At 57.9% G+C, this 25,361-nt stretch overlaps 1 protein-coding gene across 1 annotated transcript; it reads left to right on the forward strand.

The window, feature by feature from the left end:
- Positions 1-4,241: 4,241 nt before the first annotated feature.
- LOC138683126 (scavenger receptor cysteine-rich type 1 protein M130-like) lies at positions 4,242-20,454 on the forward strand. Its single transcript, XM_069774650.1, is given in 20 exon segments — positions 4,242-4,429; positions 5,801-5,921; positions 5,923-6,162; positions 6,165-6,225; positions 6,270-6,671; positions 8,136-8,444; positions 9,110-9,433; positions 10,898-11,206; positions 14,191-14,505; positions 15,069-15,395; positions 15,482-15,796; positions 16,154-16,468; positions 16,944-17,006; positions 17,095-17,409; positions 17,814-17,849; positions 18,139-18,276; positions 19,005-19,100; positions 19,529-19,612; positions 19,817-19,969; positions 20,198-20,454. Coding segments are annotated over 20 exon segments (4,368 nt in total).
- Positions 20,455-25,361: the final 4,907 nt, after the last annotated feature.

Genomic DNA, 25,361 nt, shown 5'->3' on the forward strand with positions numbered 1-25,361 from the left:
TTATATCAACTAAAACACGTGAAACTTGTCTCAGTCTAATTTGTCAAGATAAACTGCCAAATTGAGGTTCTTTGTGCCAAGTTCCAAAATCTTTTTGCATATCCCGCAGCTCGCTCAAGGATAGGGATCAGGTGATCACCTCTGGTTCTGCCTCTTCCTCCTGTTCCCGTGATGACCCTGCCTCATCTCCCTCCTTCCCTAAGTGAACTGATTTTTTTGTATATTTCTTCTTCTGTATGGGGGCAACTGACACTGGTGCAGGTTGGTCTGCTGGTTCAGTTGCAGTATTGCTCGCCGGGTTTTGGATAACTGCAGTGTCTGTTGCCTGGGTTTGGGTAGCTGCAGTGCTTGTCGCCAGGGCTGGAGGGACCACAGTGCCCGTCACCACGGTCTGGGTGGCCGCAATGCTCATTGCCGGGACTGGAGGGGCCGAAGTTTGGGTGACCACAGTGCTCATCATTTTGTTGTTAGGTCCAGAGACCTTCTCTTCCCCTTGAGGGTACTGAGTGGTGTGAAACAGGGCTCCATAGGCATGGGCCTCGCCCCAGCACATTGTAGCAATTTGTATCTCTCTAGAGTTGCCATGGGGACAGCAAACCTTTTCCAAATATTTTACTAGTTCTTCTGGATTCTGCACTTGTTCGGGGGTGAATTTCCAAAACACTGGAGGTGCCCACTTTTCTAGGTACTTGCCCATACTACCCCACACACCCTGCCACTCATAATTATCCAGCTTTGGGGCAGATCTCTGGGTGGTCTTCATAAAGAGTTGTTTAACCTCAAACAAGAGCTGAACCACATTCAGCAGCATGCTAATTCCTAGCAGTAGGGCTAGGACCGTGCTGGTCTCAACATCCCAAGGGTATTCAAATTTTTCAAAATTCTCAAACACCATTGTAACTGGATTGAAAGAGAAAGGAGAGGGGAAGAAAGGTACCCCACCCATAGATTGGCTTTCCAAGGAGGAAAGGTAAATGGTGTAATTATTAATAGTTTCCCACAGATGGCTCCCGCAGTATAAAGGTGACCATGCTGAGTGCAAATACCGGCTTAATCCCACAACCGATGACTTTATCATACCATAAACCCATGTTATACAATACATCAAAGTGAAAACCTTAATCCACCTCCCATGGATGATAAGCAGCAGCAAAGGGACTACATACAGCAAGCGAGGTGATACGTAACAGAAGTTTAAAAACCAGAGCAACAACTCTAAGAACAAATAAATCAACATAGTGACCAGCAACTATTAGACCAATATAATGAATACTTGTAATAAATTTGTTTTAACGAGCTCTGGTCAGGTTTGTTGTTATCTCAACCCTTCGTGCCCCACGTTGGGTGCCAAAAAGGACTGTCGTGGTTTAACCCCAGCCAGCAACTAACTGTACCCCAGCTGAAACCAGGACACCGTCATACCCACATGTTCTCATGCAGCCCTGTGATTGGCTGCCTGCCTGCTTTGAACAAGGAAGTGCTCAGATATCAAAATATATACCTGTACTACAATATACACATTTTTGGTTTCATATACATATATATCAGTGAGTGTACAAATACGTATAAATATTTTTTATGTATTTATGAATAGATACTGTATTTTAAATATATATACCCCTCTATACACATATATATATGTATACGTTTAGATGTATATGTATTGTTATATATAAAAAACATGTAAAAATCCGGAGAAATTAAATATTTATAGCCCTTATAACATAGGTATAAAATGGATAAAACCTTTAATAAGAGCTAATGGAATGAACAATTAAGAGTTTAAATGTGAACAGAAAGAAAAGTACAAGGGTGGGTCGAGGTCCCCCACTTTACCAGGCTGCAGAAGAAGTCCAGACATGTCTGGGTTGGGGGGAACTTCAAGAGGGTGGGGAGGACACAGACAAGGTGGAACATGCCCGAGGGCTATGGCCCCCTCCTAGGCAGTCACCAAGGAGCCCTCAGTGCAAATCCTGTTAACATACCAAGAAGCGTCCAATCCTGTGAACTGGCCTAGGAGGCCCCCACATCCCAGCCCAGCCCAACAGGATGGCCATGCAGGGTTACTGGGGCAGACCCAGAGCTTTCCTCGGTGCTGCAAGACACAGGCAATGCCATCTGCAAACATAGAAAAGCAGGACAAAATGCCAACTTCAGAAGAATACGTGCTTGGGGGCTATACGGAAAAGCCCCAAAGAGGATCTCAAAAGAGACCATGTGGACGAGAGGAACTAGCCAGTGAGCCCATGAACTGCAAAGTGGCTTTCGAGGTTCCAAGCAGAGAGGGAGGGTGGTAGTGGGGAACTCCCTTTCCCCATGGGGTTGTGGGGAATCTCACAGCTACCTGTAAGACCACTGTGGGGTGCAGACTGGTGCTATACACATTTCCTTGTCCTTAGGTTGATAACCTGATTAAATGTTTCAAACAGCTCTGGCTGACTGAGAGAGGGGAGAGGTCAGGAGTGTGGTGGCACTTGTGCAGGTCCACCTGAGCCACACCAGCCAAATCCAGTATGCTGTGTGTGTGTCGTGTCAAAGGATGAGGAAGGGGGTGGTGATGGTGGATGTAAATGTATTGAATCCTGTAGGACCTGAGCAGGATGTAAACGGGAGGGAACAAGGTGTGAAGATTGTACTGGGTCTGGCTGGGATGGCGTTAATTTTCTTATTAGCAGCCCCTATGGTGCCTAGGTTTGCCTTGGTGCTCAAAAGAGTGTTGGCTGATAACACACTGACATTGTAGCTACTGCTCAGCAGCACTTGCACAGCATCAAGGCCTTCTCTGTTTCTCACTCTGCCCCGACAGCGAGGAGGCTGGGGGTGGCAAGAGGCTGGGAGGGGACAAAGTCAGGACAGCTGACCCCAACAGACCAAGGTGATATTCCCCACCATGTGACATCATAGTCAGCAATAGAACTAGGGGAGTGCTGGGCGTTCTTCAAAGTAGAAGAAGTAATCCACTTATTAAACTGTCTTTATCTCAACCATTGAGATTTTTTTCTCACTTTTGTCCTTCCATTTTCCTCCGCCATCCCACCTGTGGGGAGTGAGCAAGGGACTGGGTGGGGGCTGCCACATGGGGTCACCCCACCAGACAAGCACATAGAAAATAGGTTGGTATGGGCTTGTGAGGTCACTGGTGCCTGAGTAGATCATAGGGCGGGAGCTGGCACGTGGCTTGTGTAAGTGGTTGTGAGATTACTGATACCTGAGTAGCTGATAGGCCAAGAGTAGGGGCATGGCTTATGTCAGAGCTTGCGAAGTCACTTGTGCCTTTGCATCTCACAGGCAAGCAGATAGCAAGTAGGTGGATATTTGGTGGCCAGCTCACTGGTGCCTGAGTAGCTGATAGGCAAGAGGGAGACACATGGCTTGAGTATGTACTTGTGTTGTCACTCTGGGCTGAAGAGCTGATAGGCCAGGACGAGGTTCACGGCCCTTAGAGGTTCTTGTAAGGTCACTGGAGGCAGACTACTGCAACAGCAGGTACCTGGCAAATGGGTGTACACGTACGTGTGAGGCCACTGGTGCCTGAGTAGCTGATAGAGCAGGAGCAGGCATCTGGCATTGTACTGGTTTTGGCTGCGATAGAAATACCTTTTTATTTAGTGAAATAGTGAGCAAGCGACTGTTTGGAACTTAGCTGCCAGTCGGGGTTAAACCGCGACAGGTATGTGTAGGTTGTTTTGAGGTCACTGGTGCCTGAGTAACTGATAGAGCAGGAGCTGGCCCATGGCTTGTGTCTGTGCTCATGAGGTCACTCCTGCCTGAGTAGCTCGTAGGCCTGGAGTAGGCCAATGGCACATGTAGATGCTTCTAATGTCACTGCTGCCTGAGTAGCTGATAGGGCAGGAGCAGGCCCCTAGTTTGTGTCGGTGTTTTTGAGGTCATTGGTGTTTGAATAGCCAATAGGCCAGGAGCAGGCCCATGTCAGATACATACACTATGACGTCACCTGTGGCTGAGTAGCAGATAGGCTAGGAGTAGGCGCATGGCTGTGTATGGATGAACTTGTGATGTCACTGGTGCCTGGAGAGCTGATAGGCCAGGACCTGGCACAGAGCTTGGGCAGGTGCTTCTGGTGTCACCAAAATAATATTCAGACCACGACCAAACACGGCTTTATGGAAGACCCATCGTTAGCAGAAGTCCATCCACCGCGCACACACGTGTGGCACTGTACCTCAGGCACACGCAGTGGTGGCAGTAGGAGGGGTGTGTGGTCACTGTCAGTATAAATCATGAGCACGCAGCGGTGGCCATGGGAGGATGGCAGTGTTCACGTCACCGATGGCACCCCATGGCTGCGGGGCTCAGTGCAGAGCGGCCGTGTGCTGTCACAAGGGCATCAGAGGGGATGGGATCCGCCTGGCCCTGTCACTGCGAGGCCGAAGGAGCAGCACCTGCAGCCCTGGCTGGAGCAGTCGGGGTAGGGGTGGCTTGGAGGCACCGCAGGGATGTGCCTGGGCACGGTGCCAGGAGGAAACCACAGACTTCCTCCGGAGCGTGGGGAGCGCTGTGAGGTCACGTGGGCTGTGGTTTGTGCACCTGCAGGCTGCAGCTCCCGAGCCACCCGCGGGGAATAACGGCCCCTCGGTGACATGCCGAGAGTCAGGGACACATTTGAGCCTCTGGGCTGCATGTCTGCTGCTGGGCAGGGACATGTCCCCGCTCCGTCTCCGGCTTCTGCGAGGGACCCACCATGGGGCTCTCCGGGGAGGGACGAACGAGCCGGCACTCGTGGAATGGAGCTCTTCCCCTGGCCAAGGCCCTTTCCCAGCTGCTGCTCCCAGCAGAGCGGGGTCTGAAGCAGGGGCAGGGGCTGTTTCCTTCCCTTCCTGACACAGCCCCCGGTGCAGTCTCAGCCCTGTGATTCCCATGGCACAGGGGTGGCTGGACACTCGCACCTGGGGCTCTTGGATGTGCCTGGTGCAGGAGATGCTCAGTGCTCCTAGTCCACACGGCACAGTTCAGGGGGTGAAAAACCTGTTCCCCCCCCACAACTGGCCCTGTCTTGTGACGGCCCACCACCCCAGTGACGTGATGCCTGTAGTGGAGCCATCTCTCATATATGGTTATGAATGGCGCTGGAGAATTTCATTGGAGGGCTGGGCTGTGTCGGAGGGGAGATGGCTCCCGATAATGTCTAAAAAGGTGCTGCTGCTTTGATTGGCTCCTCCTGTAGTTGGGCTGGCATCTGCAGATATATATTGCCCTCCCGTCGTCATTGTCCCCATGAGTTCCCGGGAGCCGTGACAGGGAGTGGGGTGCAGCAGGGCTGCGCCATCAGGGCAGGAGGCTCAGGATGTGGACAGAGGGACTGGTGTTCCCACAGGTGCTGTGGCTGCTCCTCTGGGTACAGCTGTGCAAGGGTAAGTGCTGACTCCCTTGTCCCACAGCCCAGGGCCAGCAGGTACCAGTGTGGTCATTGGGATTTTTCTGGGAATGAGGTTTCTTTGCAGGTGCTACTGAGATGAGGGGCAGAAGGTGCTCAGGTCCATGGACCCTTGCCTTTCCCTGTGCCCATAAGGGTTGGCAAGAATAGCTCCTTTTCCAGTGTTCAGGGCAGCCTGTGCCTGGCTGGATTCATAGACATCCTGTCCTGGGGTACCCCTTTGGGATCCCCTGTTCCCCAGCACTGTACCTCTGGAGCTGGTGGTGGCCTAGCTGGTGATGGCAGCACCTAGTGATGCCCAAGGCACTGCCAAGCTCTAGGGTACCTCGGAGGGTTTGTGTGCTGCTCACTGCCCCCTTGGTCCAGGGGCCCCCAGACCCCATGAGAGAGGTTTGGACCCCACAGACAGAAGGGGACCGGGGCATCTACAGTAGAGAGACATCCTTCCTGGGACTGGGCTGACACCAGGGGTGAGGAGGGGACACGGGTTGGGGGATCCTCAGAATCATCTCAGTGCTCCCTGAGAATGTGAAAAGCCCTGGGGGTGGGGGTGGGTTTGGATGGTGCTGGGGCAGGTGCAGGGTGGTGCTGGAAGCTGCAGGCCTGGGTACAAGGAGCTGTTGAGGGGGTGCCAGGCTGGGGAGTAGAGGGTGCCCAGTGAAGCGCTGGGCAGTGCGTGGGTGGGTGTGGGTGGGGGGCAGGTGGCTGTTGGGGTGGGAAGAGCTGCCTTGTGCAGTGGGATGGCGAGTGATGCAGCTGGGCTGGAACTGGGCATCCACAGCCTTGTGCAGCCCGTGGGGATAGAAGGGACCCCTCCACTGATCTGGGGAGAGCCTGGAGGAGAGAGGGAGAGAGGGCTCCTACCCCAGTACCTGTGATTTGGCCCAGGTAGGGGGTTCCCCCAGATCTACACTGCTGGGGCTTGGCACTGTTGTAACTGGTCCTGTGTCAGTGTTTGAAGGTGCTGTGGAGGTGAGGCTGGCGAATGGCGGCAGTCGCTGTGCTGGGAGAGTGGAGGTGAAACACAATGGCAAGTGGGGGACGGTGTGTGGTGACTGCTGGAGCATGAACGATGCAGCAGTGGTTTGTAAGCAGCTGGGCTGTGGGTCTGCTGTTGGAGCTCTTCAGTATGGATACTTTGGGGCAGGATCTGGCCCCATTTGGATGGATAATGTTGGCTGTAAAGGCACCGAGTCGACCCTGTCTGACTGCAGACACAGAGGATGGGGTGAACATAACTGTGACCACAGTGAGGATGCTGGAGTGATCTGTTCAGGTAAGGGGACAGCCTGCTGCCTACCTGTGGGTCTGGGATGGGGGAAGGTTCCTTGGCTGTGCCCTCAGGGAGCAACAAGTGGACACAAGAGCAGGGCCTGGCGATACTGGTCTAACTGCCAAGCTGGGACTGTCATTGCTGATGTCCCCAGTCTGTGGGGAAGGCCCAGAGGGATCCTACCCCAGGGTGATCTGACCTTGCCAGAGTGTCTCAGTCACCCTCAGTCAGTGTTTTGGGCTGCAGATGAATCCTCCATCCCTTTCCCAGGGTGTCCATTGGGCTTCACCGATCTCCACCCATTCTGCCAGTTTGGAGCCAGCAATGCTGAGGGTCCCTGTGCTGGAAACACCTGGGGGCACTTGCTCAGCACTCCACACACACCTTGGAGGAATGGCATGAGATGGCTGATCCTCCTGGGTCATTCCCCTTTGTAGACATGGTTACCTCACCTGAATCAAGTGGTCTTTTCAGAGAGGATGAGTTCTGGGCCCTGGGGAATGGAGCAGGGTGGCCACAAAGCCCTTTCCTGCCTGTGCCCAGGGCTCGGCTGTGTGGACCAGCATTTGCGAGGGTTAGGGGCTTGGCAGCTGCTTGACCCTGGCTGTTTCCTCCTGCACCACCACATGCACAGGCTGGTACTGAGATGTCCCTGGGGCTATGAATAGTCCTGTGGGGACATGACCCTGTGCAGGCAGTGCTGACCCACTGCCCAAGCCCTCCTGCCTGCCCATGGTTCCCCACACTGCCCCATGACACAGGGTCTTTGGCAGCAGTTACTGACCCTCCTCTGTGCCTGCTGTTCTCTGAGAGCTGGCATGGGCCCAGTGGGAGTCTCCTGCCCCTCTGTCCGGCCATCCATCTGGGTTGTGGACACCTCCAGGCAGAGCACTGTGTCCCTGGCTGAGGACACCCTCCCCCCGAGCAGACGTCAAAGGGATCTTCACAGGCACCAGGCATGATAGCAGCTGCACCGTTTCTCTGCTCTGTGACATCTTCCACCTAAAAGGAACCTTCCAACACCCCAGGAACAGCCCTGGGATCAGAGGGTGCTTCTGGTTGCATCCGGGTGATGGTCCTGCCTGTCCCCAAGCTCTGCAGGGGCTGAGCAGGCTGCAGCAGTCATTATCATCTGGGCCAGTTCTCCTGGATCCAAACTCTCACACTATGGCAGTGCTGGGGAGACCATGCCAGGCAACACAGGGAGCCTTGTGTGGGAGCAGTTTGTCTGAGCAGTACCTGTGGCTGTGAGTCTGTGACAGACACGCAGCCTCAAGTGCTCTGATGGTGTAGAGGTGGGGTGTGTGGCGGTCTGGATGTGCCTGTGTCACCAACACCCCCCCAACAACTTCCTCGGGAATGTGCAATGCGCAGTTTGGTCATGGCTTGCTTGAGGATGATGCAGGACATGGGCATTTAACTGCCAGAGGGCTCTGGGAACTCCCAGTTTTTATGTTTTTTTTCCAGGATTTGTCCGGCTGGTGGAAGGGAAGAGCCACTGCTCAGGACGAGTGGAGATCCATGACGGGGACCAGTGGAAAACTGTCTGTGATTCACACTTTGGTCCCAAAGCTGCTGATGTGGTCTGCAGGGAGTTGCAGTGTGGCATGGCCCTGCCTGTCGCTGGGCCAGCTCACTTTGGAGAAGGGGTCAGTCCCATCTGGGATGGAGAGCTGCAGTGTGTGGGGAATGAATCCCGCCTCACCTCCTGCCGCAGAGGGTCCTCCAGGGACCAGCCCTGCACCCACACGAACAGCGCTGTTGTCACCTGCACACGTAAGGACTCAGGGAGGGGTCCTGAACACTGGGGTGAGCTCCAGCCTGAGCGGGGGCAGGTTGTGCCTGTTGAGACAAGGGAAGTGGTCTATCTGTTCCCACAGGCTGGCAAAGAGGTGACCTTCCTGGGGGATTCTGTACACGGCAGGTCTGGGCTGAAGCCTAAGGGCAAGGAGGGGGCATGGGTTGGGAGGGCTCAGTGGGATCATCGTGCTGTTCCACAGGGGACACAGAAAGGCCTGAAGGCAGAGGATAAGCTGGGAGGAGGGCAGGGCAGGTTGTGGTCCAGGGGAGCTGGGGGCTTTGGGGAGAAGCAGCAGAGTGTGCTTGGGGGAGCCTTGGTGGGGCAGGTCTCTTCTCAGGGTGCTGGCTGGGGAGGAGCAGGTGCCCTAGGTGGGCATGGGCCAGGGGCAGGTGGCAGCTGGGTGTTGGGGTAGAAGGAGCTGCCAAAGACTGTTGGGGCACAAATGACCCAGCAGGGCCAGAACTGCAGACCCCCAGCCTTGCAGCACCCATGAGGAGAGAAGAGACCCCTGCACAGCTAAGGGGACAGACTTGGAGGGGAGAGGGCTCCTACCCCAGTACCTGTGATTTGGCCCAGGTAGGGGGTTCCCCCAGATCTACACTGCTGGGGCTTGGCACTGTTGTAACTGGTCCTGTGTCAGTGTTTGAAGGTGCTGTGGAGGTGAGGCTGGCGAATGGCGGCAGTCGCTGTGCTGGGAGAGTGGAGGTGAAACACAATGGCAAGTGGGGGACGGTGTGTGGTGACTGCTGGAGCATGAACGATGCAGCAGTGGTTTGTAAGCAGCTGGGCTGTGGGTCTGCTGTTGGAGCTCTTCAGTATGGATACTTTGGGGCAGGATCTGGCCCCATTTGGATGGATAATGTTGGCTGTAAAGGCACCGAGTCGACCCTGTCTGACTGCAGACACAGAGGATGGGGTGAACATAACTGTGACCACAGTGAGGATGCTGGAGTGATCTGTTCAGGTAAGGGGACAGCCTGCTGCCTACCTGTGGGTCTGGGATGGGGGAAGGTTCCTTGGCTGTGCCCTCAGGGAGCAACAAGTGGACACAAGAGCAGGGCCTGGCGATACTGGTCTAACTGCCAAGCTGGGACTGTCATTGCTGATGTCCCCAGTCTGTGGGGAAGGCCCAGAGGGATCCTACCCCAGGGTGATCTGACCTTGCCAGAGTGTCTCAGTCACCCTCAGTCAGTGTTTTGGGCTGCAGATGAATCCTCCATCCCTTTCCCAGGGTGTCCATTGGGCTTCACCGATCTCCACCCATTCTGCCAGTTTGGAGCCAGCAATGCTGAGGGTCCCTGTGCTGGAAACACCTGGGGGCACTTGCTCAGCACTCCACACACACCTTGGAGGAATGGCATGAGATGGCTGATCCTCCTGGGTCATTCCCCTTTGTAGACATGGTTACCTCACCTGAATCAAGTGGTCTTTTCAGAGAGGATGAGTTCTGGGCCCTGGGGAATGGAGCAGGGTGGCCACAAAGCCCTTTCCTGCCTGTGCCCAGGGCTCGGCTGTGTGGACCAGCATTTGCGAGGGTTAGGGGCTTGGCAGCTGCTTGACCCTGGCTGTTTCCTCCTGCACCACCACATGCACAGGCTGGTACTGAGATGTCCCTGGGGCTATGAATAGTCCTGTGGGGACATGACCCTGTGCAGGCAGTGCTGACCCACTGCCCAAGCCCTCCTGCCTGCCCATGGTTCCCCACACTGCCCCATGACACAGGGTCTTTGGCAGCAGTTACTGACCCTCCTCTGTGCCTGCTGTTCTCTGAGAGCTGGCATGGGCCCAGTGGGAGTCTCCTGCCCCTCTGTCCGGCCATCCATCTGGGTTGTGGACACCTCCAGGCAGAGCACTGTGTCCCTGGCTGAGGACACCCTCCCCCCGAGCAGACGTCAAAGGGATCTTCACAGGCACCAGGCATGATAGCAGCTGCACCGTTTCTCTGCTCTGTGACATCTTCCACCTAAAAGGAACCTTCCAACACCCCAGGAACAGCCCTGGGATCAGAGGGTGCTTCTGGTTGCATCCGGGTGATGGTCCTGCCTGTCCCCAAGCTCTGCAGGGGCTGAGCAGGCTGCAGCAGTCATTATCATCTGGGCCAGTTCTCCTGGATCCAAACTCTCACACTATGGCAGTGCTGGGGAGACCATGCCAGGCAACACAGGGAGCCTTGTGTGGGAGCAGTTTGTCTGAGCAGTACCTGTGGCTGTGAGTCTGTGACAGACACGCAGCCTCAAGTGCTCTGATGGTGTAGAGGTGGGGTGTGTGGCGGTCTGGATGTGCCTGTGTCACCAACACCCCCCCAACAACTTCCTCGGGAATGTGCAATGCGCAGTTTGGTCATGGCTTGCTTGAGGATGATGCAGGACATGGGCATTTAACTGCCAGAGGGCTCTGGGAACTCCCAGTTTTTATGTTTTTTTTCCAGGATTTGTCCGGCTGGTGGAAGGGAAGAGCCACTGCTCAGGACGAGTGGAGATCCATGACGGGGACCAGTGGAAAACTGTCTGTGATTCACACTTTGGTCCCAAAGCTGCTGATGTGGTCTGCAGGGAGTTGCAGTGTGGCATGGCCCTGCCTGTCGCTGGGCCAGCTCACTTTGGAGAAGGGGTCAGTCCCATCTGGGATGGAGAGCTGCAGTGTGTGGGGAATGAATCCCGCCTCACCTCCTGCCGCAGAGGGTCCTCCAGGGACCAGCCCTGCACCCACACGAACAGCGCTGTTGTCACCTGCACACGTAAGGACTCAGGGAGGGGTCCTGAACACTGGGGTGAGCTCCAGCCTGAGCGGGGGCAGGTTGTGCCTGTTGAGACAAGGGAAGTGGTCTATCTGTTCCCACAGGCTGGCAAAGAGGTGACCTTCCTGGGGGATTCTGTACACGGCAGGTCTGGGCTGAAGCCTAAGGGCAAGGAGGGGGCATGGGTTGGGAGGGCTCAGTGGGATCATCGTGCTGTTCCACAGGGGACACAGAAAGGCCTGAAGGCAGAGGATAAGCTGGGAGGAGGGCAGGGCAGGTTGTGGTCCAGGGGAGCTGGGGGCTTTGGGGAGAAGCAGCAGAGTGTGCTTGGGGGAGCCTTGGTGGGGCAGGTCTCTTCTCAGGGTGCTGGCTGGGGAGGAGCAGGTGCCCTAGGTGGGCATGGGCCAGGGGCAGGTGGCAGCTGGGTGTTGGGGTAGAAGGAGCTGCCAAAGACTGTTGGGGCACAAATGACCCAGCAGGGCCAGAACTGCAGACCCCCAGCCTTGCAGCACCCATGAGGAGAGAAGAGACCCCTGCACAGCTAAGGGGACAGACTTGGAGGGGAGAGGGCTCCTACCCCAGTACCTGTGATTTGGCCCAGGTAGGGGGTTCCCCCAGATCTACACTGCTGGGGCTTGGCACTGTTCTTACTGGTCCTGTGTCAGTGTTTGAAGGTGCTGTGGAGGTGAGGCTGGCGAATGGCGGCAGTCGCTGTGCTGGGAGAGTGGAGGTGAAACACAATGGCGAGTGGGGGACGGTGTGTGGTGACTACTGGAGCATGAACGATGCAGCAGTGGTTTGTAAGCAGCTGGGCTGTGGGTCTGCTGTTGGAGCTCTTCAGTACAGATACTTTGGGGCAGGATCTGGCCCCATTTGGATGGATGATGTTGGCTGTAATGGTACCGAGTCGACCCTGTCTGACTGCAGACACAGAGGATGGGGTGAACATAACTGTGACCACAGTGAGGATGCTGGAGTGATCTGTTCAGGTAAGGGGACAGCCTGCTGCCTACCTGTGGGTCTGGGATGGGGGAAGGTTCCTTGGCTGTGCCCTCAGGGAGCAACAAGTGGACACAAGAGCAGGGCCTGGCGATACTGGTCTAACTGCCAAGCTGGGACTGTCATTGCTGATGTCCCCAGTCTGTGGGGAAGGCCCAGAGGGATCCTACCCCAGGGTGATCTGACCTTGCCAGAGTGTCTCAGTCACCCTCAGTCAGTGTTTTGGGCTGCAGATGAATCCATCCCTTCCCCAGGGTCTCCACTGGGCTTCACCGATCTCCACCCATTCTGCCAGTTTGGAGCCAGCAATGCTGAGGGTCCCTGTGCTGGAAACACCTGGGGGCACTTGCTCAGCACTCCACACACACCTTGGAGGAATGGCATGAGATGGCTGATCCTCCTGGGTCATTCCCCTTTGTAGACATGGTTACCTCACCTGAATCAAGTGGTCTTTTCAGAGAGGATGAGTTCTGGGCCCTGGGGAATGGAGCAGGGTGGCCACAAAGCCCTTTCCTGCCTGTGCCCAGGGCTCGGCTGTGTGGACCAGCATTTGCGAGGGTTAGGGGCTTGGCAGCTGCTTGACCCTGGCTGTTTCCTCCTGCACCACCACATGCACAGGCTGGTACTGAGATGTCCCTGGGGCTATGAATAGTCCTGTGGGGACATGACCCTGTGCAGGCAGTGCTGACCCACTGCCCAAGCCCTCCTGCCTGCCCATGGTTCCCCACACTGCCCCATGACACAGGGTCTTTGGCAGCAGTTACTGACCCTCCTCTGTGCCTGCTGTTCTCTGAGAGCTGGCATGGGCCCAGTGGGAGTCTCCTGCCCCTCTGTCCGGCCATCCATCTGGGTTGTGGACACCTCCAGGCAGAGCACTGTGTCCCTGGCTGAGGACACCCTCCCCCCGAGCAGACGTCAAAGGGATCTTCACAGGCACCAGGCATGATAGCAGCTGCACCGTTTCTCTGCTCTGTGACATCTTCCACCTAAAAGGAACCTTCCAACACCCCAGGAACAGCCCTGGGATCAGAGGGTGCTTCTGGTTGCATCCGGGTGATGGTCCTGCCTGTCCCCAAGCTCTGCAGGGGCTGAGCAGGCTGCAGCAGTCATTATCATCTGGGCCAGTTCTCCTGGATCCAAACTCTCACACTATGGCAGTGCTGGGGAGACCATGCCAGGCAACACAGGGAGCCTTGTGTGGGAGCAGTTTGTCTGAGCAGTACCTGTGGCTGTGAGTCTGTGACAGACACGCAGCCTCAAGTGCTCTGATGGTGTAGAGGTGGGGTGTGTGGCGGTCTGGATGTGCCTGTGTCACCAACACCCCCCCAACAACTTCCTCGGGAATGTGCAATGCGCAGTTTGGTCATGGCTTGCTTGAGGATGATGCAGGACATGGGCATTTAACTGCCAGAGGGCTCTGGGAACTCCCAGTTTTTATGTTTTTTTTCCAGGATTTGTCCGGCTGGTGGAAGGGAAGAGCCACTGCTCAGGACGAGTGGAGATCCGTGACGGGGACCAGTGGAAAACTGTTTGTGATTCACATTTTAGTCCCAAAGATGCTGATGTGGTCTGCAGGGAGTTGCAGTGTGGCGTGGCCCTGCCTGTCACTGGGCCAGCTCACTTTGGAGAAGGGGTCAGTCCCATCTGGGATGGAGAGCTGCAGTGTGTGGGGAATGAATCCCGCCTCACCTCCTGCCGCAGAGGGTCCTCCAGGGACCAGCCCTGCACCCACGCGAACAGCGCTGTTGTCACCTGCACACGTAAGGACTTAGGGAGGTGTTGAACACCAGGGCTGTGCCAGGGGTTGGGGAAGAGAGCAAGGACTGTGCTGGGCAGGTGTGAGGACAGGAGGGATGATGGCATTGTCTGCAGCACGAATATAGTGCAGAAGGAGAAGAAAGGCATGCTGTCCCTCTGGCCTCTCCGCCAGCTACTGAGGATACACGAGTACCAATCCACCCTCTCTCCTCCTCCTCTGTCCCCAGCATACACAGGATTCAGGCTGGTGAACGGCAGCACAGCGTGTGCAGGGAGGGTAGGGGTCCAGGTGTCGGGGACCTGGGGGAGCCTCTGTGCCTCCCGCTGGGATCTCTTGGATGCCCACGTTCTCTGTCGTCAACTCAACTGTGGGTTTGCTGAGTCCATTCCTGGAGGAGAGCATTTTGGGAGAGAGACTGGCCCCATCTGGAGAGACTCATTCCACTGTGACGGGACAGAAGCCCATCTGGGACAGTGCCCAGTGATCACCCTGGGAGCCTCACCATGCTCCCACGGGAACAACGCTGTTGTCGTTTGCTCAGGTGAGTGATGGAAAAATGCTGCATTAACTCCATTTGCCCTTTGTGTGTGATGTGGCCACACAAACCAGGGGTCCCACGACAGTACCAGGATGAATTTCTCCCTGGAGAAACCCTGGCTTCCCCAGGAGCCATCTGGAGGGCTTTGCCTGCTTAGAGTGACTGTTCTACTCTGGGAGAGCTGAGGGCTGAATGGAGGCAGGCATCTGCCCCCATGGCAGTGGCTTACTCCCCAGCACCACCACCAGGCCTGGGCTCCTCCATTCTCCTACTGTGGGACAAGCCCATGACAGGGCTGCAGGGCTGTGCTCCATCTCTCTGGCTGCAGACAACTGCAGACAACAATCCCATCTCCAGAGAGAGCTCTGCAGAGCCTCATCCCACCACCCAGGCAGCAGGTGCCTGGGTGCCCCCAACAGCATCAGACCTGGGTGTGAGCTGCAGAGAGGGCCTGGGTCTTGCCCTCACTTCTCATTAGCAAAAAGCTCAATCTTGTCGTGTTTGGTCAGAAAATCCCCCCTTGCCCTGCTCCCTGAAGGGAGCTGTGGCATCTCTGCTCTCCCCAGGCTCAGCCGGCTTTGCATCCCTGCAGCTGGTGGGTGGAGGGAGCCGGTGTGATGGACGAGTGGAGATCTTCCAGAACGGGACATGGGGCAGAGTCCTGGACGACCAGTGGGACGTGCAGGAGGCCAGCGTGGTGTGCCGGCAGCTGCGGTGCGGAGAGGCAGGGACAGCTTACAACCCCCCGAAGCCTGAGCGAGGGACGGGTCCCGTGGGGTTGCGAGGGGTCCGGTGCGCAGGGCACGAGGCCAACCTGGCCCTCTGCAACACCTCCCTGCCTGAGAGTGCACCGGCGGCAGGGGTTGCGGAGGACGTGGGAGTCATTTGCTGGGGTGAGTGGTGCTGCACAGGCCCCCCAGGTGATGGGGTGGGTGGGCAGCCAGCCCCTGACAGCAACTGGGGTTTCTGCCCACTACAGGGAGCCGGAGGGTCCGGCTGGTGAACGGGGCCGGGCGCTGTGCTGGGAGAGTGGAGGTCTACTACCAGGGCATCTGGGGGACTGTCTGTGATGATGGCTGGGACCTGTCTGATGCCGCCGTTGTTTGCCGCCAGCTGGGCTGTGGAGGGGCAGTGGAGGCAGCCGGCTCCGCTCAGTTTGGGGCAGGCTCCGGGCAGATCTGGCTGGATGGCGTGAACTGCTCTGGGGCTGAAGCTGCTCTCTGGGACTGCCCTGCCAGTCCCTGGGGGCAGCACGACTGCGGGCACAAAGAGGATGCGGGAGTCATCTGCTCAGGTCTGTGGCGGGAGCTGTAGTGGGAACCTGGTTCCTGGGGAGGGCAGGACACAAGGAGAGACGGGCATGGCCAAGGCTGTCCCTGGCTGCCTCTGAGCTCCTGCCCGAGCATGTCCTGTGGACACCCATGCACGGGTACCCTCAGTCCCACTGCAAGTACCTGGGGAGCTCAGTCGTCCCCAAGGGTTAGCAGGAAGGGCAGGGGTGTCTGTCCATCAGGAACTTCTCTCTGCCCTTGGGTGCAAGGGGGACGTGCTGGCCCTCGCGCTGCCCGGATAAGGGCCTGGGGGGTGCAGAGGTGTCCTGGCTCCCACAGCCCCAGACCAGCCTGTTCCCCCTTGGTGCCTTTCCTCCCAGAGTTTGTGGCGCTGAGACTGGAGAACAGTGATGGCTGCTCCGGGCGCCTGCAGGTTTTCTACAATGGGACATGGGGCAGCATTTGCTCCAACTCGATGACTCTCAACACGGTGTCTCTGGCATGCAAGGAGCTGGGCTGTGGGGATGGAGGATCCCTGGAAACACAGCTCTCTTATGGAAGGGTGTCTGGCCCTACGTGGCTGGATTACGTGCAGTGTGGGGAGAAAACCAGCTCCTTCTGGCAGTGCCACTCTGCTCCCTGGAACCCACGGTCATGTGAAGACCCACAAGAGGAGACCCACATCACCTGTAATGGTAACTCTGAGCCACCTGGGCACCACAGTATCACCCCAGCTCCTGTTCCCTGCTGGGTATGGCCAAATGTAGAGAAAGAGCTTGGAGGGGCTTTTCCTTTCCATGTCAGTCCCTTCTGCTGCTGGTGGCAGAAAAGCGATCACAGCCACACACGTCCAGCAGCATTTGCCACCCAGGCTGCCAGCAGCGCCTGGGGGAGGCAGAGGCATCTCCAGGTGAGGTCTCAGAAAAGACCAGACAGGGTTCAGGAGAGCCTCCCCTCCACAGACAGGCTCCTGCTGCTTTGTTAAACAGGGACCTTTTGGGGCTGAGCAGTTGGGGTCCCCCCACAGCCCTGTGCGTGTCCCCTCAATGACCAGGGTTCAGTTGCTGCGGTGATCGAGATGGCAGAGGGAGGCAGAAGCAGAGCTCAGCCCTGCTCTCTTCTGCACGATCTCCCGAACCAGCCCTTTCACCACAGTGTTTCCTTCGTCAGGGAGACGCCCAGAAATGCCCTCGATCCCGCTGGCCCCGTGCCCCAACTCCACGAGCTGCACAGGTAGGGAGCTGCTCGTCTGTGGATGCTTCTTGTCTGGCAGGGCTCTGCCTGCTGTCTCCGTGCCATGGGAGGTCTTTGCCTTCTCCAGACAGGGAGAAGATTCGTGCCGTGGGAGGTGAGGACAGGTGCTCGGGCAGAGTGGAGGTCTGGCACCGTGGCTCTTGGGGGACGGTGTGCGACGACTCCTGGGACATGCAGGATGCCGAGGTGGCGTGCAGGCAGCTGGGCTGTGGCCCCGCAGTGTCTGCCCTGCATGAGGCTGCATTTGGGATGGGGACGGGCCCCATCTGGCTGGAGCAGGTGGAGTGCCGTGGGACAGAGCTGTCTCTGCAGGACTGCTGGGCCCGGCCTGGGGATGGCGGTGCTTGCCGGCACAAGGAAGATGCTGGTGTGAACTGCTCAGGTGAGTGGCAGGGCTGGGACCCCTTGCTCAGGGGGAAGGCCTTTTGCCCCCTTGGTCCTGGCATGGCCCGTAACCTCCCAAGAGGAAGAACATTTCTGCGGAGTGCAGGAGCCTGGTGTCAAGTGGGGAGCAGCCTCGGTGGAACTGGACGTCTTCTGGCCATTGCCTGTGGGGCCCTGCAGCCCCAGGGTTATCCCCTGGGCTGCCTGTGCCATCCTGCCTGCCACCCACAGCAGAGGCACTGAGCCCTATCCTGCCCTCTCTTTCTAGCACCGCAGGAGAGGCAATTTGGGTGGGATGTGTCAGGGACATCCACAGAAAAACACACGGTGTGTTGGGGGGGATGCTCCCCGCTCCCTGCACACCCACCCTCTCAGCCCAGCTCTCCTTTTCCTCCTCTGCAGCTACACCCACGACAGCAGCAGTCCCAGCCCGAGCAGGTAACTTGCCTTGCCCCTGGGGCTGGGTATCCCCAGGGCTAGACTGTGACCCACAGCCAGGTGGAAGGGGGCTCCTTGCTGAGGTGTGAAACTCCCAGGAGAAGGCACTGGTCTGGTGGTGAGGGGGGTAGGGAAGGTTATAATTTACTCATCAGGGTAGAAGCTTCTCCGTTGCTCATCCCTGGGGCCCTCCACCCCCTGCTGCCTTGTGTGATGGGGGTCAGGAATGGTGCTTTTTCCCACCTCACCCAGGCCTGGTGCTGGCCTTTCCATATTCTTGCCCACACAGATTCCCCCCGGGGCCGTCTGAGTGGCAGCGGGAGAGTCTCAGTGCCCATCATTATCTGCATCATCCTGGGGGCCCTTCTCTGCCTGCTCCTGGCCCTCCTGGCTGGGCAAGCACTAAGCACCAGGGCTGGGCGCAGAGGTTGGTCTTTCCACAGCGGTCCCAGGGGGAGATACCTCCTGGAAGGGCTGCGGGGTGTCAGTGAGGGGCACAGGCAGAGCTGGAGGGTGAGACTGTGTGCTGCCACCTGTCCCATGCACCACCCCATTGAGTGCTTGGCTGTGGGGCACCAGCAGCAAGGGGTGGAGAGAGCCCAGAGGCGGGGGGAGGTAGCGATGGGGCAAGGAAAGAAATGGAAGAGCGGGGCTGGGGGAAATGTGAGCAGAAGGGAGATGGCCAAGGCTGACAATGCTCTGGGTACTGCTGGGGGGGGACTCTGGGACAAGGGAGATGATGGGAGGAGTGCAGGGCAGAAGGGTCCATCCCCGTGGTGTCAGGCCTCCAGGCTGTCCCCTCTGCCCAGCCCTGCCCACCCCCTGAATACTCTAGACCCATGGGGCAGATAGGGGAAAGCTCCAGGTGGAAGAAACATGGGAGCTGCTCCAGGGTCAGACAAGGGGTGCATGACCCTGGGGCCAGAGGGGCATGAGCGCTGTCTCCGATGGGATGATGTGAGGGTGACGCTGCCCCAGATAATCTCCACGGTGACGTTGCCCTCACTGGGGATGTGGCATCTGTGCCTGGACAGTGCAGTGGGGCTGTGCCATCGGGCCAGTCCTGGGCTGGCCCAAGAAACAGGTTTGGGGCAGCGCAGTGTGATCCCATTGCCCCTCTGCCTGTCCCTCTGCCAGCCCTACCTCTGTCCCCAGGCTCCAGGAGTGCTCAGGAGCCCTTCCCTGAGGCCCTGTATGAGGAGATGGGTTACAGCCCAGCGTGGGAGAAGCAGGCGAGGTTTGGTCGCTCAGGTGGGTGTGGGTCCTCCCTGGAGGCACATCTGCAGGACCCTTTCCCCTGGCCCCAACCCCGGGCTGATTCCTTGAAGTCCCCCAGCCCACGGCCCCCCTAGGGCCACGTGGTCTGTGGGAAGACCATCCAGGTCCTGGGCCTGGAATGGGAGCTTTCTCCCAAACAAACAGCTTTGCCTGTCCCAGCTGGACAGCCCCTCTCTTCCTGCCCCTGCACCCCAAGGACACCCATGGAGTGAGGGAAGGGGCTGTCCTAGGGCAGCTCTGGGAGCACCTTTGAGACAGGGTTTGCCCCAGGGAGGCAGGGTGATTTCCCAGCCCTCCTCCCCACGCAGCCCCAGCTCTGTGGGTCCCCCTTCCCCAGCAGCACTGACCACGATGCAGGTCAGTGGCGCTCACTTCATAATAGCCACCGTGCATCTCTGCAGGCTCCTATTCAGAGGAGTCCCTGACCCAGCTGCAGCCCTACCCTGGGGTCAGCGAGGAGGAGGATGGTCTGGGATCAGCACCAGGTAACAGAGGCAAGAAGGAGTTGATCTCCCTGAAGACCTGTGATGGGCAGAGGTGTCTCTCAGTGTCACCGCTGGAGATGGGGAGGACATGGGGTCTCCTGTGGTGCTGCCAATACCCGTGTCTCAGCCCTGTGTCCCTGCGCGTCTTCGCTCTGCTCTGCAGGATGTATCTTCTCACTGTCACCAGCTCCCCTCTCTTTTCAGATGTTCTTGTCCCACCTGGAGGTGACCCAGCAGATGGTTATGATGATGCCAGGGAGGTTTCTGATCCCGTGGAGGATGTTGCCCCTGGGCAGGGAGAGAGGGAAATGCCCAGGGAGCCAGAGGAGGGAGCAGAGCCCAGGGATGCACCCGGAGGTGAGAGGGAAATTTAGCACTGCTGGTTCCTGGGGTGCCAACCCTGGGGCCACCCAAGTCACTGCTGTCCTGAGACCCCAGCCTCCTGGGAAGGGGGAACCTGTCCCAGGCGTTTTCCTTGGAGGGACTAGGGGTAGGAGAAGGAGCTGAATGTGGTGAGGAGCAGGGAGGAAGATGCTGTACAGACCCCATGGGCCGAACTGCATTGTCCTGCCTTGCTGCTTGCAGGGGCCAGCCTGTGCTCCTGGACAAGTGCTGGGGTGCCTGGAGCTGAAGGAGACACGTGGCCCCTGTCCCTGGGGAGCATGGGCTATGATGATGCTGAAGAGGTGTCTCTGGCACATCCCCCTGAGGACACAACGGCTGTGACACCGGAGCTCTGTGCACAACAGTCCCAGAGCCCCAGGCCATGAGAGCCCATCCCTGCTGTGCAGCTGCCTGCAGCCAGGAGGGAGAAGAGGTCTGTGGAGCTGCGAGAGCCGTGAGCACCTGGGAACCATGTTGCTTGTCTCATGGGCAACAGAAACCGCCTGGAGTTTCCCCTATTTTTATTCCTGTTTTTATGCTGTGCATCATCTTTGTTCCTAATTAAAGTCTCCGGGGGCTTTGACCTGGAGCTGGTGCTTTCCTGCCCAAGTGTGAGGGCATCTTCCTGAGGCTGATGAGGAGGAGCAGAGAACAAAGTCATGGAGGTGGGGAAACAGGCATGTCTCAGGGACAGCAGGCTTGGGGTCAGGCTGTGGAGCAGCGAGAGCCCATGGTCCCTGGGGAATAATCCTGCTGACAGAGACATTTCCATCCTGCTGACCACAGGCAGTTTCTAGTCCAAATGGCTCTCTGATAGGTCCCGTGATGCACCCCAGTGCGAGCACCCATTTCCTCGCCCTAGGGTTTCCCAGCTGCTCTTTGCCTCAGGCAGGGCCTGGGCCATGCTGGTCCCACAGTGCAGAGGCCATGACAGAGCTGCCATGTCAGGGTAAGCCCTGAGGTGGCCGCAGTGCCCTGAAAACCCCAGCCAGCCCCAGGGGGGAAGATGGCCCAGAGATTACCTCCCACCATGGTTAGGAGGCAGCTCTGCTCCCCACTGCCCCAGCACAGCGTGTAGAGCCGCTTTCCGGGACACACGGGGCTGGGATTCCCTCTCCTCATGCTCTGCCAGGACCCCAGTCTCCATGGGCTGTTCCTGCCGCCTTGGGCCCTCGCAGACCCTGAGCACTCTTGTCAAGGCACTGAGCTGCCTTCTTTCTGAGCAGAGGCTGTAAGGCCCTACGGCAGCCCTTGAACCCCCTCCTCCTGCTCTCCTCCAGCCCCCTGCCCTCCTGCTGCCTCACCAGGGATGTCAGTTTGGATTTGTGTCAGGGCAGTACTTGTGTGCGGGTACAAGAGGGATGGGAGCAGGGGGGATGGGGGCACCTTTCCCTCAGCACTGTTGGAGGGCTGGGAGGATGGAGAAAGTATCCCCAAGAGATGTGTGCTGCAGCCAGAAGCCATGGTCCAGCCTCTGGCCTGGAGAAGGGCTCATCTGGGAGGATGCTCACATGGGCACCTTTCCATGGCAGAGGAGATTTTGTGTCCCTCCCCTAAAAGAGGCACTGCTGGGAGCTGAGCCAGGGTTCCTCTCCCTTGGCTGTGGTCTTCACCTGCCCCAGTGCCCATGGGCAGAGAAACCTCTTATGCAGGAACCAGGCGGGGAGAAGGGTTTGACACCTGGGCAGGACCTGGTGCCCAAACTTCCCTCCCTGCTCCCACTGGTGGGTCTCCACACCCCTCTGGCACTTCCCCAAAAGGCTCCTCTGCTGCGGGTTGGAAGGTGCATTGGCTGTCTGTGGCAGGGTTCCCTCTGGGGAGTTGGTGGAGCTCAGTACTGCTGCAAGCAGCAGGATCTGGCCCGAGGGGAGAAGAGGTGGCTGTCACCAACATCCTCTCCCACTTCAGCATTGCCCCATTCCCTGCTGGGAGCTCCTCCATCCCTGGGGTGATCCTGGGGGAATCTGGGAGAAGCCCAGGCACACACATCCCTCTGCCCCATACCCCAGAGCCTTCCTGCTGGCAGACCCCATGGGAGAGCAGCGTTCCCAAGGTGAGACCCCCACGGTCATGGGTGACATACATGGGCACTGCAAGCACAGCCTCCAACCCCTGGAAAACTCCGATGGGGGCAAGCTCCAGCCCTGCATCTCAGAGAAGTAAGGTATAAAAGTGAAGTAAAGAACGGGGGAGTGTTATCTTCCGAACACAGGATGGTGGGGGCTATGGACAGTATGGACGCTGACGTGCAGACTCAAGGAGCTCCAAGTGGGGACTGGGGAGAGGAACCCAGCGCCTGTCCTGTGCCACCTCGCTGCCAGCTCTGCCCTCCCACAGGGGTAAGATTTCTCCCTTACTCTGGCACCTGGCAGGCATTTTCCTCTTCCTCCTTGGGAAGATGGGCCACAGGCCTGTGTGTGCTTGAGGGGGCAGCACGCCTGAGCAGGAAGAACCTGTTTTTCATGGCATCTGGGGTCCTGAACAGTCTGGCCCTGCAGGCTGGGTCCATTCTCTGCAGCAAAGCAAGATTGTCACTGTAGCCCAGATCTGTGGTTGTTCCTGCGGCTCCTGAGGACCTGCCTGAGGGGGGTCACAGTGAGACCCCAAATCTCAGCACTGCGGCCCCCATGCTGGGCAGAGCTTGGCTGTTTAAAGCCCATAGGAGAGCAGCCTTATTTCTCTGAGTTTCGGCTCACCAGGGTGCTGGGCACCCTGCAGTGAAATTCCACGTCTCATGCCCCATTTTGTTTGTGGGTGTTATTGCCAGGGAGCAGCCGAGGCACCATCTCCTGGCCCTCCCTGCCTGTGCATGGCTGTGGACAGACCTGTGACTCCATGATCCTACCAGCACAGTAGTTATGGAGTATTGTCGGAGTCACCAAACATCCCAGGAACGAGAGGTGGGCACCAGCCCCACCAGTCCCACCTCTGCAGGGCTGTGCCTGACCTCAGCAGATCCAGGTTCCCTGAGCTGAGGCTCTGCTCAAGCCAGTGGCAATGGTGGAAGGATGGTGGAGGGAAAACTCCAGCTGGGAGTCCCACAGCCCTGCCCATGCTCATCCAGCCCAGACACCCTTACCTGCTGGTACAGAATGCTTCCCATGTGGTATGGGATCTCCACCTGGAGTGGAGACAGGAGAATCTCAGACCCTTAGCCCTGGAAAGCCACCAGGGCAGTGTGGCTCTGGTCCCAAAGGACACCTGGGCTGGGCCAGCACCCTCACACCACATCTCCCAGTGCAAACAGAAAGGATTCCTTAGCGTGCTGCTGCTGTCTATCCCCTCCCTGAGGTCTCCTCACAGGCACACTCTGCTGCCAAGCATTGTCCCTGGGTAGTGGGTGGGGTGGGTCTAGGATTCAGGGCAGTGACCTGGGCTCAGGTCCAGCACAGCTGCCTGCTTCTCCTCCAAGAGGGGACTCAGCAGAGGCAGCACACACAGCCCTCCCACAGCCCTGCCCACCTGACAGCCAAGCCCTGGGTGGGCAGGGCAGGCCCACAGGGCCTGGAGAGGAGCAGTGCCAGAGCTCCAGCCCACACCTGCCTGAGGCTGGGCAGTCAGGGCAAAAGCACCACCCCTGGAGGTCCCAGGGATTGAACCCAGGACCTCCCACATGCGAAGCAGGCGGTCTTCCACTGAGCTCCATCCCCTTGATGCCTGCCAGCAGGAGAGACACTCTCCTCCTGTGATGCGTCTATGACAAGCACAGCCCTGTTGTCCCTGGGTGCCCAGGGACCCTCTGCAGAAAACAGCACTTGAACCCTTCTGAGATGGGGGAAGTCGGGCCTGCCTCTCTGCTGGGGTCTGATCCTGGCACAGGGCTGCACTGCAGAGCGCTGCCCTTCAACGTCTCTGCAGGGCAATGGGACGGGAGGAGGCTCTTGCTGCTGGCACTTCTCCCATGCTGTGGCCAACTCTGGGGTGGGCTGATGGAGAGGAGAAAACCCCTGAGCCTCCTCTGCCACCCAGGGCAACACCCCTCTGTGACACATCCATCCCCAATGCCACAGCAGGAGCAGTGCAACAGGGTGAGGGAAATGCCCTCCCTGGGGTGAGGTGTCCTCAGGCTGTTATGGCATCCCAGGGCATGTGGTGGAGAGGACCTGGGGGCAGAAATCTTACACCCCCTCCTCCAGGCACTGGGCCTCCCCCTGCACCCTCTGTCCCCCAGCATGCCTGGAGGTGAGGTGAACAGCAAGCTTCCATCTGCCTGGGGCTGAGGGAGTGGGCTGGGCTCAGGGACCTTCCCACTCCTTCAGCACTGAGGACTGTCCTGACAGCAAAACAGTGCCCTGGGACAGCCCTGCTGGGGTCTCTGCGGCAGGGTGGGTGATGTGTTCAGCTGTTTACTCAAAGGTTGGTAGTTGGACCATATGCAGGGATGGCGTCACGGTGGTAAACCTGGGGCAATTGTCTTGCCCAATGCCATAGGCTACAGTGCAGGGGCAGTGCACTGGCAAGAGGTGAAGGAGCAAGGAGGGCCAGGGCAGGCTGGAAGAAGGCAGGCAGGCAGGCACTCTCTGCAAAAATCTACAGGAGAAAATCAGTGCTGAAGCCCGGGGTTGAACCAGGGACCTTTAGATCTTCAGTCTAACGCTCTCCCAGCTGAGCTACTTCAGCCCTGCCCCAGCAGCCCTTCTCCCAGTTCCACCCCTGCCAGGCCACAGGCTGACACACACATGAAGAGAGCTCTTTGGGGACATTCCCAGGAAAAAGCTGTGCCCAGCGCCGGGCAGAGGGGACCTGGCCTCTCCCTGCCTCCATGGCCAGGTAGACTCCAGGTGTGGGGTGGGTGCCAACTTACAGTGCGAGTGCCAAGATATGCGTCGGGCGTCAGTTACAAAGGTGCGTGGTGAAGGCAAGTGGGAAGGCCAGACACACGCAGCTGCCAAAGCTGGAGGTGGAAGAAGGGTGGGGTTGGTGGAAGACCTCTCTCATAGGGAAGAGAGGGCCCAGGGGAGGCAGAGCTTTTCCAGTGCCATAGGCTTTTGCTTCCTTCTTGCATGAGCAAGAGTGTTCTGTTCAATGTTTGGAGACCATATTTAGGGGGAGAGAAGGCTTGAAAACCTCCAAGGACTGGAACTACACAGCCTCTCAGGGCAACCTTTTCCAGTGCATAAGTGACCTTATAGTTATGACTTCATGGACCTCATGTCCCGCCTGAACATTCTTTCAACTTTTGTCCCTTGCCTCTCCTTTTCCCACCATGCACCATGATGAAGAGCCTGGCTTTCTTTTCTTAACTGCCTGGTAGGTACTGAAATGATCCTGTGAGGTTTCCCGAAGCCTTCTCATCTCCATACTGAACAGTGTTCCCTCAGCCTTTCCTCAGGTGGAAAGTTCACCAGCCCTGTGCACACCCCCA

Source organism: Haliaeetus albicilla, chromosome 31 (genome assembly GCF_947461875.1).
Source record: "Haliaeetus albicilla chromosome 31, bHalAlb1.1, whole genome shotgun sequence".
NCBI classification, from domain to species: domain Eukaryota; kingdom Metazoa; phylum Chordata; class Aves; order Accipitriformes; family Accipitridae; genus Haliaeetus; species Haliaeetus albicilla.